This window comes from Crocuta crocuta, unplaced genomic scaffold, assembly GCF_008692635.1.
Source record: "Crocuta crocuta isolate KB4526 unplaced genomic scaffold, BGI_CrCroc_1.0 scaffold57, whole genome shotgun sequence".
Lineage (NCBI taxonomy): Eukaryota > Metazoa > Chordata > Mammalia > Carnivora > Hyaenidae > Crocuta > Crocuta crocuta.
In genome coordinates this window covers 3,915,833-3,935,945 of record NW_027532163.1, presented here as the reverse complement: position 1 = coordinate 3,935,945, position 20,113 = coordinate 3,915,833, and the positions used below count along the sequence as shown (strand labels likewise).

Below are 20,113 nucleotides of genomic sequence, written 5' to 3'. Positions count from 1 at the left end.
AAGAGCAAAGGGCACATAGCAAAGGGGAAAAACTATCAAAGGGCAGGAGGGACAGAGAGGTGAGAATGTAGAGAGACTGATAATGTAGACAGGAAGACAGGAAAAAGAGACAACTTCTGATAAAAGCAATTCCACCAGCCCATGAATTTTCATGGCTACCAGCTGGCATAAAATCATAAAGACAATTTTCAGCTCCTCTAACGGAATTGCATTTGTAATAATCATAACAATATTTCTACAGAGTAAAACTGACAAAGATAATTTGAAATGGAAAACACTGACAAGATGCAAAATAAATGTGCTCTACCTGGTAACAAATTTAGGGACGGGACAGAATTTGCATGAGGAAAATTTATAAGCCGGCATACAACGGGGCATCAAATCTGGATGGGCTTTTGATGGCTCCTTGTTAACCTCCTCAGGTAAATCAGAGGGAAGTGATTCTGCGTTAGCCTCTCGCGACAGTGACTTCCTTCCCACCGCTGAATGTGTGGTAGAATGCACTCCTTTCGCTTTTCATTATCTGCTACATGAATAATGGCTGAGCAAATGCTCAAATGCCTTGTCCAGTCCTAATTTACCCATTTGTAAGTGTCCCTCTTGGTCTTCATGAGACATTATGTCCTCCTGTGGTCATTCAAGATGGCGGGAAATTGTAATTCTCCACTGTCAGATGTTTGCGAATTTGAGCACCTACTAAGTGTGCCATATCCTAAATGATGTACAAAAGCCTGCCTCTGACTCCTCTTATGGTTTGACAGGGCAGATGAACGTAATAGCTCACATTTACTGAGAGGGTTTTATATGCCAAATAAATATAATAGCTAAGAGGAACTATAGTAGTCATTTTGGTAAGTGTCATGTATATGTTTTTCACTGAACCCTTCTAACATCCCTGGGAAGTCGCTACTATTATAACCTAATTTTATTGTTGAGAAATCAGGAGATCAGGAAGGTGAACTAAGTCACCATAAATCACAGAGCTAATGAGTAGCCAAGCCTGGACTCCAAGCCCAAAGAGACATCATGGCGGTATCCATCTCTAACTACTGCCCTACGCCAGCTCAGAAAAGTAATAGTGACCAGGGGAAATCACGCTAACCTAAACACTCATTTCATATTCCTCTTCGGCCCCCACCTTCTGAATCCATGTGGCTGGGTATTTTTATTCACCATGAGTGTTTGCTTATCATCTCACACATTAGATTCCTTGACGGGGGTAAATAGGAAGAATTCATACTGGAGGGGCTTCAGATTTGGATTTAAGGCCACAGAAACAGAAGATCTATAGTGGATGTATTTTAGATGGGAGAAGACATTTTAGTCTGGTATCTTAGGCTTCTTACTTAAAAAAAAAATCCTTGCTTACTCTGACAAATATGACAATAATAGGGACCTTCCATCAGCCAGAGATTACAGCAAACCCCTGGGGGGAACCTCTACCCTGTGAATAACCAACCTAATGAAAGGAAATAGCATCACCAAAGGCGTGAGGAGGAAGAGTGTCATCTTTTTGGTAGGTAAAAAGAATCCCTACGTTTTTATATTGCCCTGGCTTCTTATAAATCTTTACCTGAAACAGACTGGAAATACTGCACAGTCCAGGCGATCAATACAGACAGCATGAAGGTTCCCAGAAAGTAGATCTGCAAAATCCAAAGCATGAATCAGATGACTGACAAACGGCAGGGACCCACGTGGGCAGGGCTGAGGGGTGTGGGGGAGACGGCGCCTACCAGGGCAGAGTGCAGGGCGGCACCCCAGATGAGCCTCAGGTGAAGGTAAAGCCAGGCCAGGGAACAGGGGCTGAAGGACTCCTCACTACTTTGGCTCCAGCACCTGTAAGACAAAAGGCACGGGGCATCCGGATGTACTGGCACACTTTGGTGGCAGTACTTAGGACCCTCATGGTCAGATCCTCACACCCACCCCCTGCTTTGGGCAAATGGGCACCCCTGAGATGCGAGACAACGAAATGCAGCCAGTTCTAAAGAGTTCGGGCCTGCCCTGAAATTCCAGGATCCTGGCAGAAATGTCAGAAAAAGAGAAGTCCTGTCCTTAATAAAAAGCTAATGGGTCAAGGAGGACCCTGAAGCACCGAGCCGTCAGCAATACTTCCATCGGAGTGTCTGTCCAAAGTCTGGACGTTGGAATGCTTCCCTATTTGCATAAAGACATGGTCTAATCAGACACGTTACTCTTTCCCCTCTCGTGGAAAGCCTCGGTCAGCACTTTAACTTCAGATCAAGCACATTCTGTATGGTCAGCCTCACACACTAAACCAGGGAAATCGCTTGGGTCCAGCTGAGTGCTCTCTAATCAAAACAAGTCCTGAGCGCTTTTCTGGAACAACTGCCGTTACATAATAAAAGAAAGTGAACTTTTACCCAGAAGTAAACGCCACCCAGTTGGGGTCCCCCAGATGCCACAGGATTAGAGGCTCTGAACTCACCTTTCATACAGTTCCTGAAGGATGGAGATGTTATTAGACTGGATAGTTGGGTCGATTTCCAAGAAATCCAAAATATGATGTGGGATTATAGCACCTTCCTCAATTAGCAGAGCCAGGTTAAAAAATCCCTGAAAACAAGCCAGAAACCAAACTCATCAACTCCTTATAATAAAACCCCAGCCACACGCCCTTCATCAGAATGTAAACTTTTACAACCTCTAGATTTTTTTTTTCAGTCCCTCAAGCCAGATGGTTTTGTCATTTTCATTGATAGATTGTTTCCCTAAATATATGCGTCTGAGAAATTTATTTGCAGAGGAACCGGGAGGTTTTCAGGGAATGCTGTGTCCCATCTGCTCAGAAGCCAGTTAACCAGGGGAATCTGTCCTTCCCTGTTCATTCTCTCAAGACAGACCTCACTGATAAACATGCCCTTGTGTCATCCACAAGCCAAAATGCCAAGTTGAAGGCAATGTCTATCTCTTACAGATCACGCCCTGGGACACAGACACCATGTTGGAAATCTACAAGAATGCTTATTTTTTTTTTTTTTTTTTTAAATGTTTTATTTAGTTCTGGGAGAGAGAGACAGCGTGAGCAGGGGAGGGTCAGAGAGAGAGGGAGTCACAGACTGAAACAGGCTCCAGGCTCTGAGCTGGCAGTCAGCACAGAGCCCGACGCGGGGCTCGAACCCACGAACCGCGAGATCATGACCTAAGCGGAAGTCGGAAAGTCGGACGCTTAACCGACTAAGCCACCCAGGCGCCCCTCTACAAGAATGCTTCTGTGGCTGCGGGTGCTACTCCCGACTGACATGCTAATGTAGAGAGTCTCTCTCAGGCACACAGGCAGATACGGGGGTTTGTCTCTGCCTTCTTAGACCCGCATGGGGAACCTTCTCTCATGATCCTCTCGGACCAGCTCCTCCCAAGTATATTTCCCTACCTCTTCCTTATACGCCTTGGTCTTGACTCTCTGAGGTAGGACCTGCTTTTTGGGCTGTGCAGATCCAATGAAAAAACCCAGCAGAGTTAAGAGGCTGACAGTAGAGGCGCTTCATAAAGGAAGGAGACTACCACAGTGCCTGGGGGAGAAGCACTGACCGTGAGCTGAGCATGCGGCCGGAGCAAGAAATAAACAGAAAACAATGTGCGATGTAGCATTAGGGATTTACGGATGGGACTGGACTGTAGCCCTTCAAAGAATTCATGGTCATGTTTTAATGACTTACACCTTCCCTTCAGCCTTTCCTTTCAGTTGCCATCGATAAGGATCTCAGTGAAAATCAGCCAACACGTAGGCTGGTGTACACACTAGGCCTCTCATGACCATCCCATGTGATAATCCTGATATAAATAATAGTAGCTAACATTTTTTCTTTTTTTTTAAGTTTTAAAAAAAATTTTGAGAGGAGGGAGGGGCAGAGAGAGGAGAGAGAGAGAATCCCCTGATGCCAGGGCAGAGTCCAACATGGGGCTCAAATTCACGAACCGTGAGATCATGACCTGAACCGAAATCAAGAGTCGGACGCCTAACTGACTAGGCCACCCAGGCGCCCCCAGCTATCATCTGTCAGGTGCTGTTATGTGTGAGACATTGTTCTGTTTTATATATATTTACTTGATGTTCATAACAACAAATTGGGATAGGTACTATTACTTCTCAACTTTATAGGTGGGAAAACTGGGGTGCAGAGAGGTTAAGGGACTTGCCCAAGGTAACACAGCTAGACCGGGGCAAGAATTGGAATTCAAATACAAGCAGACAGGGTCCAAATCTCAAATCTTAGCCTCCATTATGCTGCTCAATAACCCCTACATAGAAGAAAGTGTTGTGTCTTTAAGATGTACACACAACACACTCACACACAAGCAGAATATAGAATATTTCTCCATTCTTTAAAAGAAGGTACTCTTTTTAAATTATTTTATAGAGAAAGAGAGTGCAAGAAGGGGAGGGGACAGAGGGGGAGAGAGAGAGGGGGAGAGAGAGAGAGGGAGGGAGAGAGGGGGAGGGAAAGAGAGAGAGGGAGAGAGGGGAAGGGAAAGGGCGGGGGGAGAGAGAGGGAGGGAGAGAGGGAGAATCCTAAGCAGGCTCCACGTCCAGGGCTCCATCCCATGACCCTGGGTTCATGACCTGAGCTGAAATCAAGAGTCAGACGTTCAACTGACTGAGCCACCCAGGCACTGCTAAAAGGAAGGTACTCTCAAAACTTGAGACATTAGAAGAAAAAAAAATCACTTTATATAATTTTAATGTCTCTTGGAAAAATAACAAAATTAAAATAAATGGGAAAATAGCCCAGAGAATATGTGTATTTAGTAAAACAGCTTAAGGTTCATTATCTACTGGCAAATGTAAAAAGAACTAATTATGATATAAATTTGAAAAAACAGCATCAAAACTCCCATCGATACATAGGCAAAGAATACGAATAGAGAATTCACATAACTATCAAGAGTAAATGGTCATAAAGCATATGTAAAAGTGTCCATCGCCACTAGTAACCAAATACATGCAATGTAAAACAAGAAGGATGTTATCAACTTATAATTATTTAATTAGAATAATTAAAAATGAAGTCATGAAAATATCCAGTGCTGACAAGATTTCAATTCCTTTCCTACACACTCAACCACTGCTTGGTAAGGTATTCATTTGAAAAACCCTTTCAGGGGCACCTGGGTGGCTCAGTCGGTTAAGCACCCGACTTCGGCTCAGGTCATGATCTCATGGTTCATGGGTTCAAGCCCCGCATTGGGTTCTGTGCTGACAGCCAGCTCAGAGCCTGGAGCCTGTCTTCAGATTCTGTATCTCCCTTTTTCTCTGACCCTCCCCTGCTTATGCTGTCTCTGTCTCTGTCTCTCTCTCTCTGAAATAAATTTTTTAAAAACATGAAAAAAAAATTAAAAAAAAAAAGAAAGAAAAACCCTTTCAGGGGCACCTGGGAGGCTTGGTTAGTTAAGCAGCCAACTTTGGCTCAGGTCATGATCTCGCATTTTGTGAGTTTGAGCCCCACATTGGGCTCTGTGCTGACAGCTCAGAGCCTGGAGCCTGCTTCACATTCTGTGTCCCCCTCTCTCTCTGTCCCTTCCCTGCTCATGCTCTGTCTCTCTCTGTCTCTCAAAAATAAATAAACGTTAAAAAAATAAAAAAAAAAGAAAAACCCCTTCAGAAAACAAATCAACAGTAAGTTCTTATTATGTAGCCATAAAACCATTTTGACTGTTTGTCTCAGTAATACTAGCTCTCAGATTATAAAGAAATTATTCTTTGTTTTCCTTAATAGACTATAAATCCCACGAAGGCAAGGATATTGTCTATCTTTTTATCTTATGTCCCCATCACTGAGAAGTGTCTCAGTCATGGTAGGACAGAATAAATATGTGGCAAATCAATGAATAAATTAGCAAACAAGAATAAAGTTTCACCAATTTAGCTCAACAGAATAGAGGGCTGTGGTTAAGAGTAATTAATAATTATAGAGACTATGCAAAAAAAATGCATGCATTCCTACAATATGTGAAAAGAGACGGGGTTTTGAAGCAGCATGGACATTCTTGTTAATGTTACAGAGATACACTTTCCTGTGGGCTGGAAAGGAACACGAAGTAAGAAGAAGTAAAGTCCCTGCCACAGAACTGTGGCTGCATCCTTTAATGTTTATTTTCCTTTAGAATTGTCCTTTAATGTTTGTATAACATTATTTTTCCAAAAAACCAAAATCAGAATTGGGGAGAAAAAGAAGTCCCCTAAATTTGAGTGACAACAGACATCATCTATGGGAGTTTGGCTCTATAGCGAGGCCTTTTAACACCAACTCCTAGTTCATTCCGGAAGAAATAATAGAAAAGGTGATGTGTACTGAGTACACTCAGTGCTGCGCTCAGTGCTTTATGTTAAACATTTTTTAATGTTTATTTATTTTTGAGAGAGAGAGAGAGACAGAGTGTGAGCAGAGGAGGGGCAGAGTGTGAGACACAGAATCTGAAGCAGGCTCCAGGCTCTGAGCTGTCAGCACAGAGCTGGATGCGGGGATCCAACCCACAAACTGTGAGATCATGACCTGAACCGAACTCAGACGCGTAATTGACTAAGCCACCCAGGTGTCCCTCTATTGAACATTTAATCCTCATAACCTATGAGGTAAATACTATTATTATCCCCACCTTCCAAATGAGAAAACAGACTCAGTGGTTGAGTGACTTGACATGTACGAATAGCTATGAAGTGATACAGTTGTGGTGTTTTAACCGAAATAAAGAAACACTCGGGGGCACCTGGATGGCTCAGGTGGTTGAGTGTCCAACTCTTGGTTTCAGCTCAGGTCATGATCCCAGGGTTGTGGGATCAAACTCCATGTTGGGCTCCATGCGGAACGTGGAGCCTGCTTGGGATTCTCTCTCTCTCTCTCTCTCTCTCTCTTTCTCTTTCCCTCTTTCTCTCCCTTCCTCTGCCCTTCTCCCCAGCCTGCACTAGCGCTCTCTCTCTGTAAAAACAGGAAGGAGGAGGGGAATAAAGGGAGAAGAAGGAGAGGAGAAGGGAGAAAGAAACACTTGATGTAGTACCTCCTTTAAAAAAAAAATTAAGATAGGCATAAGTTTCCAGCTTTTTCTCTGTAATCAGATTCCAAAGCACAATACCAGAAAAGTGGTGTATAAAAAGGTAACAGCTATTGCAGCTTCCACTGTGAAAATGACCCTGAGATCCTCACAGGAGAATTCTGATCAGCAAATATCGAAGGAGTGAGACAGAGGATCACCATTAGCACATCAGCCACATTAATCACTGTTGTAGGCAAGCTCTACTAAAGGGTGCTAAGATTCGTAAGCAGAGATTTGAAGAGAAATAGAATAGTTGCAGAGTTGCAAACTATCTCCCCAATATATAGATAAATTAGAAAGAAAAATACTAACTTTACCAGGGAGCACCCCAGTAGAAACTACTTTAACCAAGCGACTGAGATCAGCCTCACCCATAATGAGACATACTGGCATCATGTACGCCTCAGCTGATACACTGAGGACACATCACTTCTGTGCTTTCCTTGCTCAAAATGCAGGACTTCATTCTATTCATGAGGAAACAGAAGACAGAGCCAAATCGGGGCACATTCTACTTAATACCCAACCATGTTCTCAAGGTCATGGAAGACAGAGCAAGACTTGAGTAACTATTATAGACTGAAGAAGATTGAAAAATGTATGACAAATAAATGCAAGGTGGGGGTGGGGGCTCTGGATGGGATCCTGGAACAGAAAAAGGGCATTAGTGAAAAAGTGACTGAAATCTAGGTAAAGCCTGAAGTGGACTTAATGGTCCTGAACCATCACCAGCTTCTTAGTTTGATAATAATGGTATTGTGGTTATGCAAGATATTCACATTAGGGGGAAGCTGGATGATTGGCATTAGGAACTCTCTGTACTCTTGTTGAAACTTCTCTATAAATGGAAAAACATTCCAAAATAAGAAGTTTCCCCCCAAGAGCAAATTCCTATCACTGAACTGGTGGCCCAACCAGACAAGCAAACCACTTCTCATTTTGGCCACACTTCCAATTTCTTCAGTTTCTATGCAGTAGGTTTGATGGGACCTCAAAGAAAGATTCTTGGATTTAGAGCCATAAGATTTGGGTTTAGGATCGGGATGCTTCGCCTGCTACCTGATTGTTTGACGTTGAGCAATTTATCACCTTGTTGCAGTCTTACCCTCCAAATGAAGTGGTTATAATAATCCCCACTTCATGAGACTCCTGTCAGAATGGCAGGGGAGCCACAGTAGGTGCTCCATGAAGGTTCACCATTACAATTCATGTCCTCACAGAGCTGTGAAAATGGATGAGGGATGATTTTGTGAACTGGGAAGCAGAGAATGATGGGAGGACTTGTGAGGGCTTGAGGCCTTGCAACCTCACAAACACAGCACCGAGAGCTCGTTTCCGTTGTTCACCTGTGAGTCTCCATCCAGTGCGGCTTGGGCGTACATCTGCACAGACAACTCAAGGTCTTGTGACTGGTTTTGGTGGCCATAGTAGTAAAGGTCTCCCATTTTCAAATATGCTGCAGGACAGAAAGCACGGGCCCGTTTGTAAAGTGGTCTTATTTCAGAGCGACATTTCCGACGGTTTTTATTTCAGAGCGACATTTCAACATTCCCAGTTGCGTGACGGAGATTTTTTCCTACCAGAATCTGAATACATAACATCATTGCTTCCTTGGTGTGGCAGGAAAGGGAGGGGAAAAAGCTTCCGTATTGGGCATCACCATTTTTAGGCACATTTTCGTGCTTTGCCAGGCGGCTCTCCCAAATGGGTCTGTGAAAATCCCCATCTACAACCCTGCAGCCCAAATGGCCAAGATTGCTCTGGGCGCTTTATTTCACATCTGAAATTTTGCTGCCTGGGTCTGATGACTGATGGGTATTTCTTTTCTGTGTTTAAGCCATATATTTTATTTTCGCCCCTCCGGAAAAAGTTTTGCTTAACAGTGTATGTATCATTCAATGTCTAGTCAGAAAAACAGAATCTATGTCAAGTAGTTCCAAAGATGGATTTCAGCACTGGGATTAGTTACCAGCGTGCTGGAAGAGCTGACAAGGCAAACAACCCACAATCCAGAGAAGAGCAGTCAGGAGCTGAAACCATAAACGTGCAGCCATTGCTGGAGCCACAGTCCAAAGTAGAGAGAGAAGAGGAGAAATACTTGGGCATCTCACCAGCACCTCTCATTGGCTGAAACTAATCAGACGCCCCAGAGCAAAGGAGTCTGGGAACTGTAGTTCCCGGGGATCAGCCCGCTACCCTACAGAGCAGAGCACGGGAAGCCAGGGATGCATCTGAGGGCAAAAAGGCAAACGACTGGCCCAGAGAATCTCTCCAAAATAACTTTCTCTTTGGACTTCTCGCCAACCCTGAAGAAATGGCAAGTTCAAGTATTCGGTGGACCACGAGAAGGAGAAGCGCATTGCTTGAGGCCGACAGCGGTTTATTATGATCTTAACAGCAGAGATTTTTCACACTCTTTTCTAATTGTTTAGAAATATCATACTTCACACAAAGCTGTTAGATGTTCCCTGTGACTAAAGACTAAAAGCTCCCAATGCTTCAACTTAGCACCCATTTTTCTATACATACCAAATGAAGGAGCACCGATTTGAAAAACAGAAAAATTATAGTATCTCCAAACACAATTCACACTCAAATATCTCTTGGCCAGATCCTAAAGGGGTGAAAGGGGAGAAAAAGTTAATTCATCGATATTTCAGCCAAGTCACTAATTTTGCCTTCATACGACCCAATTCATTATACTGAACCTTAGAGCTTCCATTCTGAGAAGAATACATTTACTTACTGGCCTCTCCTCACAGATGTGCGCTAAATTTGTCTGTGACACTTCAATTCCAGTTTCTGCTGCTAAAACATAATACAGCAAAGCTTCGTGCCTAAAAATAGATGATTAATAATAAATTTCATATAGTGGCTCTTACTAATATTCACAGAGAGCTTTATATTCGAGCATAAGAGGGCATAAAATAAGCAGTTTTTTTAAAACCACAAAATCATGAGTTTGGTGTGTGTGTGTGTGTTTTTAAATAAATACTGTTGTTAAAAATACTGCAGGCACTGATTTATTTTCTCTCTCAAAGGCTGAACTCACAGATAAGGTTGGAGAGCTAGTTGATGCAACAGCTACCTCTACTGGCCAAATGGTATATGGTATGCTGGCTGGGTTGATTCTTGCCTTTGGTCCTTGAATCCGTCCATCCCCGCTTAGAGGAGATAAGTGGTACGTAGAAAAAGCCCTGTTTTGTGAAAGGCTTCATGGGGCTTAGGATTCTGAGCAAGCTTAATTAAAGCTGAGCCTTTGTGATGCATGAGACGTTTGGCAGGGGAGAGGCAGTTTACAAGAGGCTTGAGACCAAAGGCCAAAAACACAGAGGAAAAAAATAAATGCTCGGTACTGCTAGTTAATTGAATGATCGCAAGACAACGAGAGATGGCTGTTCACCTGTCGAAAGATTGTCACAAGATTCACAGTGCAGAGCAGCAGCATGGGTTTGGGGAAACGGACATATTCCTACAGCCACTCGTTGTGAGAAGACCAGTTAACCCAACGGGTAAATGCGGGAAGTCTAAAGAATGCACACACCATTAAGCCAACAGTTTTCCCTTGTGAAGCTTTATTCTAAAAAAACAGAGACATGTGCAAAGATTCGGTAACAACAGAGTTCATGGGAGACCTGTTTATATGAACAAAAAACACTGGAAACAACTTAAGTATCTGAAAATCAGTGATTACTTAAATTACCCCACAGTGCAGCCACTTTCAGATGAGGCCATCGAAAATGATGTTGTAGAAGAAGATTCAAAACCGTAGAAAGATGTTTATGCAAAATTTTCCTTTCAGTTAAAGAAAAAAGAGGGCAGGATGAAAAACAGAGCAATTCCATTTTTGTAAAACAGAAATAAAACCGAACGTATACATTCACACACACACACGCAGATGCATGTATGGAGAGGAAAAAAATAAAACCTAAAAATTATCTATCAAAATGCTAACAGCACTGGGGCGCCTGGGTGGCTAGTTGGCTGGGCAGCCGATTTTGGCTCTGGTCATGATCTCACGGTTCGTGGGTTTGAGCCCCGCTTTGGGCTCTGTGCTGACAGCTGAGCCTGGAGCTTGCCTCGGATTCTGTGTCTCCTTCTCTCTCTGCCCCTCCCCCCATTCACACTCTGTCTCTCTAAGTCTCTCAAAAATAAAGAAAATGTTAAAAAAAATATTTAAAAAAGGCTAACAGCACTTATCCCTAGGTGATGAGACTCAAATCATTTTATTTTCATCTTTTTACTTCTATGATGTCCTCCATTTTCTTTGTGTTTCCCAGTTTATGAGCAAAATTTTACTTTAACCACATATAGTTGTTTCTAAAGCTTATTTTTCATTCTTCTTCTAAAGCTTTCATTTTTCATAAGAACTCTTTCTTAATTGCAACCCTACCTAGAAACTGGTTTATGGTAGGGTTGGGGAAATAAAGGAGACAGATTCTGAAATTGTCTTTTCTACTCTGCGAAAGCAGCTTCTGGCGGCCCAACCCCTGGGACAGGGAGAGGTGACTGAGGGTCAAATTAGGACGGTCAGACCTTCCATCAGGCACAGTGCAGGTCACGGGCCATGTAGCTGCTGAATGAGCCAATTCTCGGCCTCCCAGACACCCAAGGCAGCGGACCAATTAGCCATGACTCATGCTAAAGAGAGACGAGGCTGGCTCAGTGTCCCCTGCATCACGAGCCGAAAACGAGCCCACAACACAGAAGATGCCTCGGCATATTCTTACACAGCTTGCAAAATTCACGTTTTGTGATGAGAATACTCAGAGCAGACCCCAGATGGAGGGTCTGCAAAGTGGCCCAGCGCAAGGCCCCCATCATCCTGCAACAGGGATCCATTCCCAATGTCTCACCAGTTCACGTTTCTTTGGAGACGCTTGAGTGCGAGTCAGTGCCTGTTCTCCAACCCCCACCCCTGGGGATGGGATTAGGGAAGGAGATGGTGTAGACTCACTGGCCCAAGGTCAAATATTGGGCTGGGTCCCTCTGCTGCCATAGCTGGATGGCATGCGGCTCACATTATTATTAAAATGTAATAAAATGACCTTTTCTTCGACAGCGGTTGGGCAGACTGTTAGAATTTGCAGGGGAGGCGCGAGGCTGATGCTTCCTGTAAGAACTGAGTCACTATGATAAAGTTTATAAAGTCAATATCTTGTTTCTAAAGCTACTTTGGTGGTGGGGAGGAGACGGAGAGGAGAGTTTTAAAGAACTTCCACTGTCCAATTAAATGTGTAAGCCAAGAAGAAATTTCATAGAATTCTCAAGCGTTCCCTTTGAGGAAGAACTGAAATCCATCGAAAAGAGAGGTCTAAAAAACACTGATGTCAGTAGAAATACGGAATGGAAATCCACTCCTGTCTTCCATCCTGCAAAAGTGATCACTGGAGGCTGGTGTGCTCCTGTATCGCCACCATCCAAAGGCGAAGGTTAGAACACTCAAGACTTCTGAGAAACGACACCTCTGCAGAAATCCTGCCCACATTTAGCCTCCGTGCTTTGTTCTTACTTAATTGTGTTTCAACACAAATTGCCCGGAGGTATTAATTACAGATATTTCTATATTTATAGTCAAGAACAAACATGTAGGCAGCACGTGCTAGGGGCAGGGAGCCCAAAGACAAGCCACAGAACTGAACTGCCCTTGCAGGGATTTCTTCAAGGTTTAGGAAGCTAGCCAGAGCTTCAAGTTTTATTTCCAATGCACTAAGGTGAAATTGTCCCCCAGACAGTCATTCTGACAGGGACNGGTGGTGGATGCAGAGAGGAGGGATTTATAGTAAAGAGTGAATTTAGGGGCACATTTGCTATCTCCCCGCTTCTGACTCAGCATATACATTTACAGAACTTTTATAATGATACATATTAATAATCAATCCTTTCGCTGCTTGCTGTGAACTCTGAATCTGGGTACCTCTGAGCAGCGTCTCAAACAATTAATATTATTTTCTTTGTGTTCTCTTCCTGTCGATTCCTGAAGCAGCTCCTACTGGGCAGGTAGGAAAAAAATCCTGGGATCTCAGTGGAACTCAGGACCCCTAGTCTATTGCAGAAAGGTGAGTCCCTTTCAACTGGAACTTGGCATTGCCTACCTGTCTTGCCCTAAGCCCGCCATCATCTGGCTGACCTCCTGGGTTAAATATTTGGGGCATATTTAAGACAGAGGACAATAAAACACCTAGCTCACAGATAAAGCACACAGACGGGTAAGGCGGAGAGAAATGAAACACGACAGCCAGCCTCTCCTTAGCTGACTTCTCCTGGTGTCCGAGGACAGCCCCAGGCATGCCAACATTATCTTCCGTATTATGCCTATACAGCAAAAAGCCCTTTTCTCAATCATGCTCCTCTTTTAAACTATCCCATATAAATCTTGGAACAACACAGAAAAACACAAGCTCATCAAACTGACGCATGTAATTTGAAAATAACGTCCAGAATAAATTCACTCACAGAAAATGAAAAAGGGGGATGGACTCGGGACATTGATGGATGATTTAGTTCCATTACAGCCAAATAGAGGCTACCAAAAAAGCCACATTGTGGTGTGGGAAGGCCAACGTTCATATATTTCCTGTTTAACCCCAGGGCAGGTTTCAAGGCTTGGAGAGTGGGACGAGATACAAGCGCTCGGCCTCAAACATATTTCGACAAAGATTTTCCCGTTGTAACAGGGATACTAGATGTCCCTTCCTGTTGATAGAAAAAAGGTTTCAAATCCAGATTGAGACTTATCTTTGATAATACTTAGCATCGGCATCAAGATTGGTAAGGATATGGAGAAGCAAAAATATATACATGGTTGGCAGCAGAGCAAACTGGTAAGATCTTTTGGGAAAACAGCATCATCTCATAAAGGTGAATATATGCCTCCCATATGACCCCACCCCTAAATTTATGTTGTAGAGAAACTTTTCTGATGTATGCCACAACACACATAAAAAATGTTCATGGCCACATTGTTCTTAAAAACAACAAAACAGGGAAATGCAAATGTGTGTTAAAATAAAAAACGGGGACCGCCTGGGTGGCCGAGTTGGTTAAGTGTCCGGCTCTTCATTTTGGCTCAGGTCACGATCTCACGATTTGTGAGTTCGAACCCCACAATGGGCTCTGTGCTGGAGCCTGCTAGGCTCAGAGCCTGGAGCCTCCTTCTGATTCTGTGTCTGCCTCTCTCTCTGCCCCTCTCCCACTTGTACTCTGTCTCTCAAAAATGAATAAATGTTAAACACACACACACACACACACACACAGAAAACAAAAAACAATAAGGCTCAGGATGATGGGTACTTCTGGGTAGAGGGGGCGGGGATGGATTTAATGTGGGAGGGAAATGCAGGCTTCAACTGTTCATTTTCTTAGGTAGGGTTATAGGTGTTCATTTTATCATTACCCTTGAGAACCTACATATATATCACATATTACTTCATACGTATCAACTATTAACTATCATACAACAGAAGAAGAGAAAAACAACTGAAGTGGCTTGTGTTGCATCTCCAGCTCAAATGCTCAGCCCCTTTCCCCTGGATTCTGAATTAGCATGTGCCTTCAGAATCTCCCTTCTCTTTACCATCAAACACAGTTGTCTGGTGAAACATCTCAGAACCCAGCTCTGTCATGTCACTACTCTCTCCCAAAACTGTCAATAGCTCCCCACTCTTCACAAATCAGGTAAAAAGTGTATGACCCACCATTTAAAGTTCCCTAGAGCAGCACTGTTTTGGTTTTGTTATATATCACTCTCTTTTACTAATCTTACCTGAAGACAAACTGGTGGCTTAAAATTTTCTAGACTCATCCAGAATTTTCCTATCTCTGTGATTTTGTTCCTGGCATTCCCTTCACCAGAAATGCCATTCCCTGCATGGCTAAGTGGAAATTCCACCCACCCCTCAAGGCCATATCATCTGCTACCTCTCTCATGAAGGCTGACCTCAGTCCCACAAACCAGATGGCATTTTTCTTCCTCAGAATACCTTCACGCTCTTTATAAGCTGCCCATGTGCCCTGAGTTACGGTTGTTCTATTTCCCTTAGTTCATGCATTCATTTGTTTTTGAGAACTTCCCAGGTACCACTAGGTGCTGGGCCCTGGGGTGAGTCACAGGGCCATCAGCAAGAGCAATCGCAAGCCCCAAGGGGGTAAGGAGTTAGGTAGGACTTCCGGGCAGAGGAAACAGCACGTTCAAAGATCCAGAGGTCAGACAGAATATAGGCCATGTGAGAAACTGCAGATAGTTCAGCATGGGGAAGAAACCAGGCAGCAAACTTCCGCTACCTTGCAGCTTCGGACAAGATGAGGCGCCCTGCATGTAAGTCTAGTCCGTAAAGTCCGCTGAACTCAACCCAAACTCACAGTGTAGAATACACTTCCCCCTCCCCGCTACCNCAGAAAAAAAAAAAAAAAAAAAAAAAAAAAAAAGGAAAGAAAGAAAAGAAATCAATCTCATGTGGCGGCTGAATATTGTAAGGAGAACAACAGGTCACAAAAATTAATTCATCTTGACCTTCACAGCAAATTTTTAAATGTGCTACCTGAAACGCTTTCTGATGTTAAATTCAAAAGCAGGCAAGTAATGTCAGCTATTAATAGGCACTCTCTTTATGGGAAAAACAGTGTCAAACATCTTGGCAGTCGCGCGCATTTGTGTGTGTGTGTGTGTGTGTGTGTGTGTGTCGGTGTGGGGGAGTTTACAGATGTGCTATCTCTGTGGGAAAACCCCTCGCATACACAGTTTGGTATATGAATGCTCTTTTTCCCCAAAGAAGCTTGTGGGGGTGGGAAGTTTGGAGGGTGAGAAGTAGAGAATAAATTAAAGTCAAATTTGGGAGTTTTATGAACTGAAACTCACTTGGGAGACAAGATAAAACACCAGAAAAATTGTAAGCTGTATCAATGGCAAAATAATACTTTCATTAATTTTTTTTTTCTGATTATGTAGCGTGAGGTTATAGATAATAAGCTTTCACGGGATGATAATAACAAGCATTTCTTTCGGTGCTGTTTTCATTGGATTCACTTGCCCTGCTTTCTTTAAGATTCTCACTCACCAAATGCTATCTGCTGATTATGCAGGCACCCACAGACCAAAGGAGAAAACCATGCTCTTTTGGACTTATATTTTAATTTTTAATTAAGGTTCAGCTCAGAGTGTGACCTACAATAGGTATAGTCTAATGTCTTTGGGCCCATAGGCTTATGGGATATGTGCTGATTTGCATGTCCTTGTTAGTTACTACTGAAATACGCAGATCATTTAGGCAATAAACCAACCAAGAAAATATGGCCCAATGGGAAAGTAAGACAGAATGGTAGGACTGGCAGAAGAGAACAAAATGATGGAATCAGGTGAGTGTGCCATTTGGAAAGGTGTGCCCTTATTTGTAAAATGAAGGCATGGCAAACGGGGAGCATTTGCAAGTCTTCCCGTGCAGCATCTCATCCCGTAAGGTCCAGGATGAGACTTGCTAACTTCATCAGAAGAAAGTTAAAAGGGGGAGACTGTTTGACTATGACATCAGAGGTCTGGTGAGTGAGTTCCAAGAACCCCAGGCTCTTTGCCATGGAAGATGCAGCAAAATATCAGTGGAAGGATGTAGCCTGAGCCCTAAACACACTGCTCTCTCTTCTTCCCATGAACTGCGTGGCCTGTCGGAGAGAGAGAGGTTCAGCTAAGACCCTCCTGTGCTGTCTCCACTCTGAAACCCAGAAGAACAAGCTTGAAAGGAAGAGATGTCAATACATTCATGTGTCTCTCAACTTGATGAATGTGGGCGCTTCCCCCAGAGAACTAATTTTTGTGTATAATTAAACATGGAAATGCTATGTTTTCCAATCAACAGCCAATCAGTCTGTGATACTCTGAATACCATTAGTGGGAGGCCGTGATTTCCCTGTAAATTGCATTTTCAGTTGTATTTTAAGCCTCCATCTCATAAGACTACACGGACAAATTGAAAGGTGAGAGCTCAGAAAGTTCATTCTAACATAAGTTCCCAGCTTACCATGAGCCCTCCAGGTAGGCATTGAGGCCTTTGCGAATGACGTGGCCCAAGTAGCCATTTTTCTCAGCTACGTGCTTTGCCCATCTGAAAAGAAAGGAACAAGAGAATATCCAAACTGTGGCAAATTAAATAATTGCTTTTTCTTCATATCATCTCAATAAATCTCACTTGGGGAATATTTTTCTTGCTAAAATTTTTATACAGCAACAGATCAGAACTAAACATTAAGAAGGCAAAACAAGATGCATTTTGAGAGCTTCGCATTCAGTGCCTTTTCTTATGAATGGTTAGGAGTTATCATGCAAGGAAACAAAGACATGAAAGGTACCTAATGAAAAATAACCACCAGTATGAACAAAGATAATCTTCACCAAGAGTTCTAGTACTCTCTTCATTAAAATGTATTTACTGATTCATTATATAGTTTCTCATTTTTTTCTGTTCTCTAATTTATCCTGGGGAATTTTATTAATAATGAATTGGCTTGTTGTAATCTTTAGATTTGCAACCACTAAAAAAATATTAAGAAGGTACATAACTAACAAGCTAATGGAAGGGGGAAATAAAATAATTTTTAAAAATACTTGATTACTATAAAGGAAGGGTCAGAAAAGGGGAGAAAAGCACAAAGAACAGATGGGACTAATAAGAAATGAATAGTAAAATGGTAGATTTGAAGCCAAATATATCAATACATTGCATTAAATGTAAATGGTCGAAATACACCAATGAAAAACTAAACTTGTCAGACCGAATAAAGAGCACACAAAAACCCAATTATATGCTGCTTAGAAGAAACACACATTAAAATAAAAGAAAAGTAAAGGCTGAAAGTAAAGGCTGGAAAAATATATAACATGCAAACTCTAACAACAACAAAAAAAGCAAGTGTAGCAAAATTGACCACATGCTGGTCATAAAGCAATCTTCAACAAATTCCAAGAGATTGAAAATCATTCAGAATATGTTTTTTGATTGCAGTGGGATTAATCTAGAAATCAATGACAAAAGGATAACAAGGAAATTTATGAGACATATGAATGTTCACACCAAACATCCTAAATAGCAATGATAAAGCTTCAAGTCTGTCTAGGTCAAGTTTAACCACTGAGTTCCAGGTCAGTGATTTACTCTCAAATCTCTGATGAAAAACCACCTTTTGAAAAGCCAGACTTTTGGTGTGAGAGTAGTCTAAAGCAGAGGCCTGAAAAGTTTGTTTTCTTTTTTTCTGTAAAAGGCAAGACAGTAAATGTTTTTATAGTCTCTGTTGACATTTATTGTTGTGTGTGTGTTTGTTTTACAACGCTTTAAGATGTAAAAAGTATTCTTAGCTCTTGGGGCCATACAAAACAGATGGTGGGACACATGGTATTTATGGGCCATAGTTTGCCAACCTCTATAAAATGTTTTCAGATATGTGCGACTCAAAAATGTGCCTCCTGTTCACCATTCTTTAGGAAGCTACTGTAAATGTGCTCTACAAAAATGTAGGAGAAGAGTAAGAAAGAGGAAGAAATAGGGTCCAGCAAAGAGAACCCAAAAGAGATGGAGATGAAGGGAAAGAGAACCCTCACAATGAGGACAAAGTTAACTGCAGAGGGTAGCTTTGTCCTGAACAGAGTCCGGGAGGCATGTCCCCAAGAAGATTAAGCTAATAGGATACCTGGTGGGTCTGGACATTCAGAGGAGAGACTTAGACAAAGACCGTGGGAAAATGTGGAGATCAAGCACTTGAAAAATGATAAGTATGCAGAAAGCTAAGCAACTAAAGAACAATTAAATGTAATTATTACTCCACAGAAAACAAAAAGCCGTGTAAGAAAGAAAAGGTACTTAGTACACTACACGGCTCGGCTGTGCACAGCATTCACATCGTCGTCATAATGGCAACCGTGATACTAATCTAACCAAAATAATGATATACCTATTGGGAAAATGGGGCAGGGAGAGAAGTGTGGATGTGTGCGATAGCAGTTGGTAGCAGAATGAGAAAGAACTGTATCTCTATCTGCCAAAGTGAGACATCATTAGACAAAGCCTATAATGAAAATAACAAGGAACAGTGGTGTAAACATGTCATTTAAAGACAGAGGCAAATCATAAAGAAAAAATTAAAAGATTGAAAATGACTTATTCTTGAGAGCAGGAAATAGTCTAGGTGGGGTAGCAGGTTTCCTGTTTTCCCTTGTCAAATTATAATTTTTTTTTTAGTTTGATTTAAAATTTAGTTTTGCCTTGTCAAGTTATGCGGCTCTTTAAACTATGGGCGTGTATAATGGATACAAATAAAAATTAAATTAAAAATTGCAAGGCAAAGAGAAGGAAATGGAACTCGACTGTCAGGCACGCAAATGAATAAAGTACACGGCCTTCCCTTCGCACACAACATCTGACAGACGCTTACACAACAGCCTTTTCGGGATCTCTAGGGAAGGTCTCCAGGTTGCCCGTGATATAATAGAGAGAACACCACAAGGTTCCTTCGATGTGTCCGCCTTGTGCAGCCTTATGGAAATACTCGCCGGCTAACGTCTGTAGAGAGAGAAGCAAAGTCATCTCATTCGTGAGGTGTTCTTCCAGCTGGGCTGGTTTTACCAGAGCCAACATGGTGGGACAGACACTTAGAGCCTGATATCTTCATCGGCTTATAACTTCTGATATCTTTAGGAAGACCAAGCCAAGCTTCAGGAAGACAGCCAATCACAGAAGCTGGCCTCTGGATGCGATTACTTTAACAGTAAGCTAGTCTGTTAAGTTTACCCAGTAAACATGACAGCAAATGGCTACAAATCAGATAACCCCTGCACGCTAGACCGGAGGATGTAGCAGAAGTTACACCAGGTGAAAATTCAGGCATTTGCTTTCCTAACCTTGCTTAATACCTTCCTTCAAACCCCCGTGCAAAAACTGCATTTCCAGTAGGAAGGTGAGAATTAGAACCTGACAATAAAAAATCCACACTTGCAGATATGCGGGTGGGTTAGCAGACATCGGCAATGCCGAAGACAAACACTTAGAAGGGTGTATGTTCCACTGGGTACTATTAT

General features: G+C 42.5%; 1 protein-coding gene across 2 annotated transcripts in view; it reads right to left on the bottom strand.

The window, feature by feature from the left end:
* SEL1L3 (SEL1L family member 3) overlaps positions 1-20,113 on the bottom strand; it is a 90,714-nt gene that overhangs the window by 8,330 nt on the left and 62,271 nt on the right. For both annotated transcript variants that reach the window (XM_077776574.1, XM_077776575.1), the window contains exons 15-22: positions 19,471-19,598; positions 17,067-17,150; positions 9,803-9,893; positions 9,586-9,670; positions 8,403-8,512; positions 2,453-2,580; positions 1,737-1,839; positions 1,574-1,646 (exon numbers count right to left, since the gene is read on the bottom strand). In XM_077776574.1, coding sequence (XP_077632700.1) covers positions 1,574-1,646; positions 1,737-1,839; positions 2,453-2,580; positions 8,403-8,512; positions 9,586-9,670; positions 9,803-9,893; positions 17,067-17,150; positions 19,471-19,598 — 802 coding nt within the window. The remainder of the gene's footprint in view (positions 1-1,573; positions 1,647-1,736; positions 1,840-2,452; positions 2,581-8,402; positions 8,513-9,585; positions 9,671-9,802; positions 9,894-17,066; positions 17,151-19,470; positions 19,599-20,113) is intronic.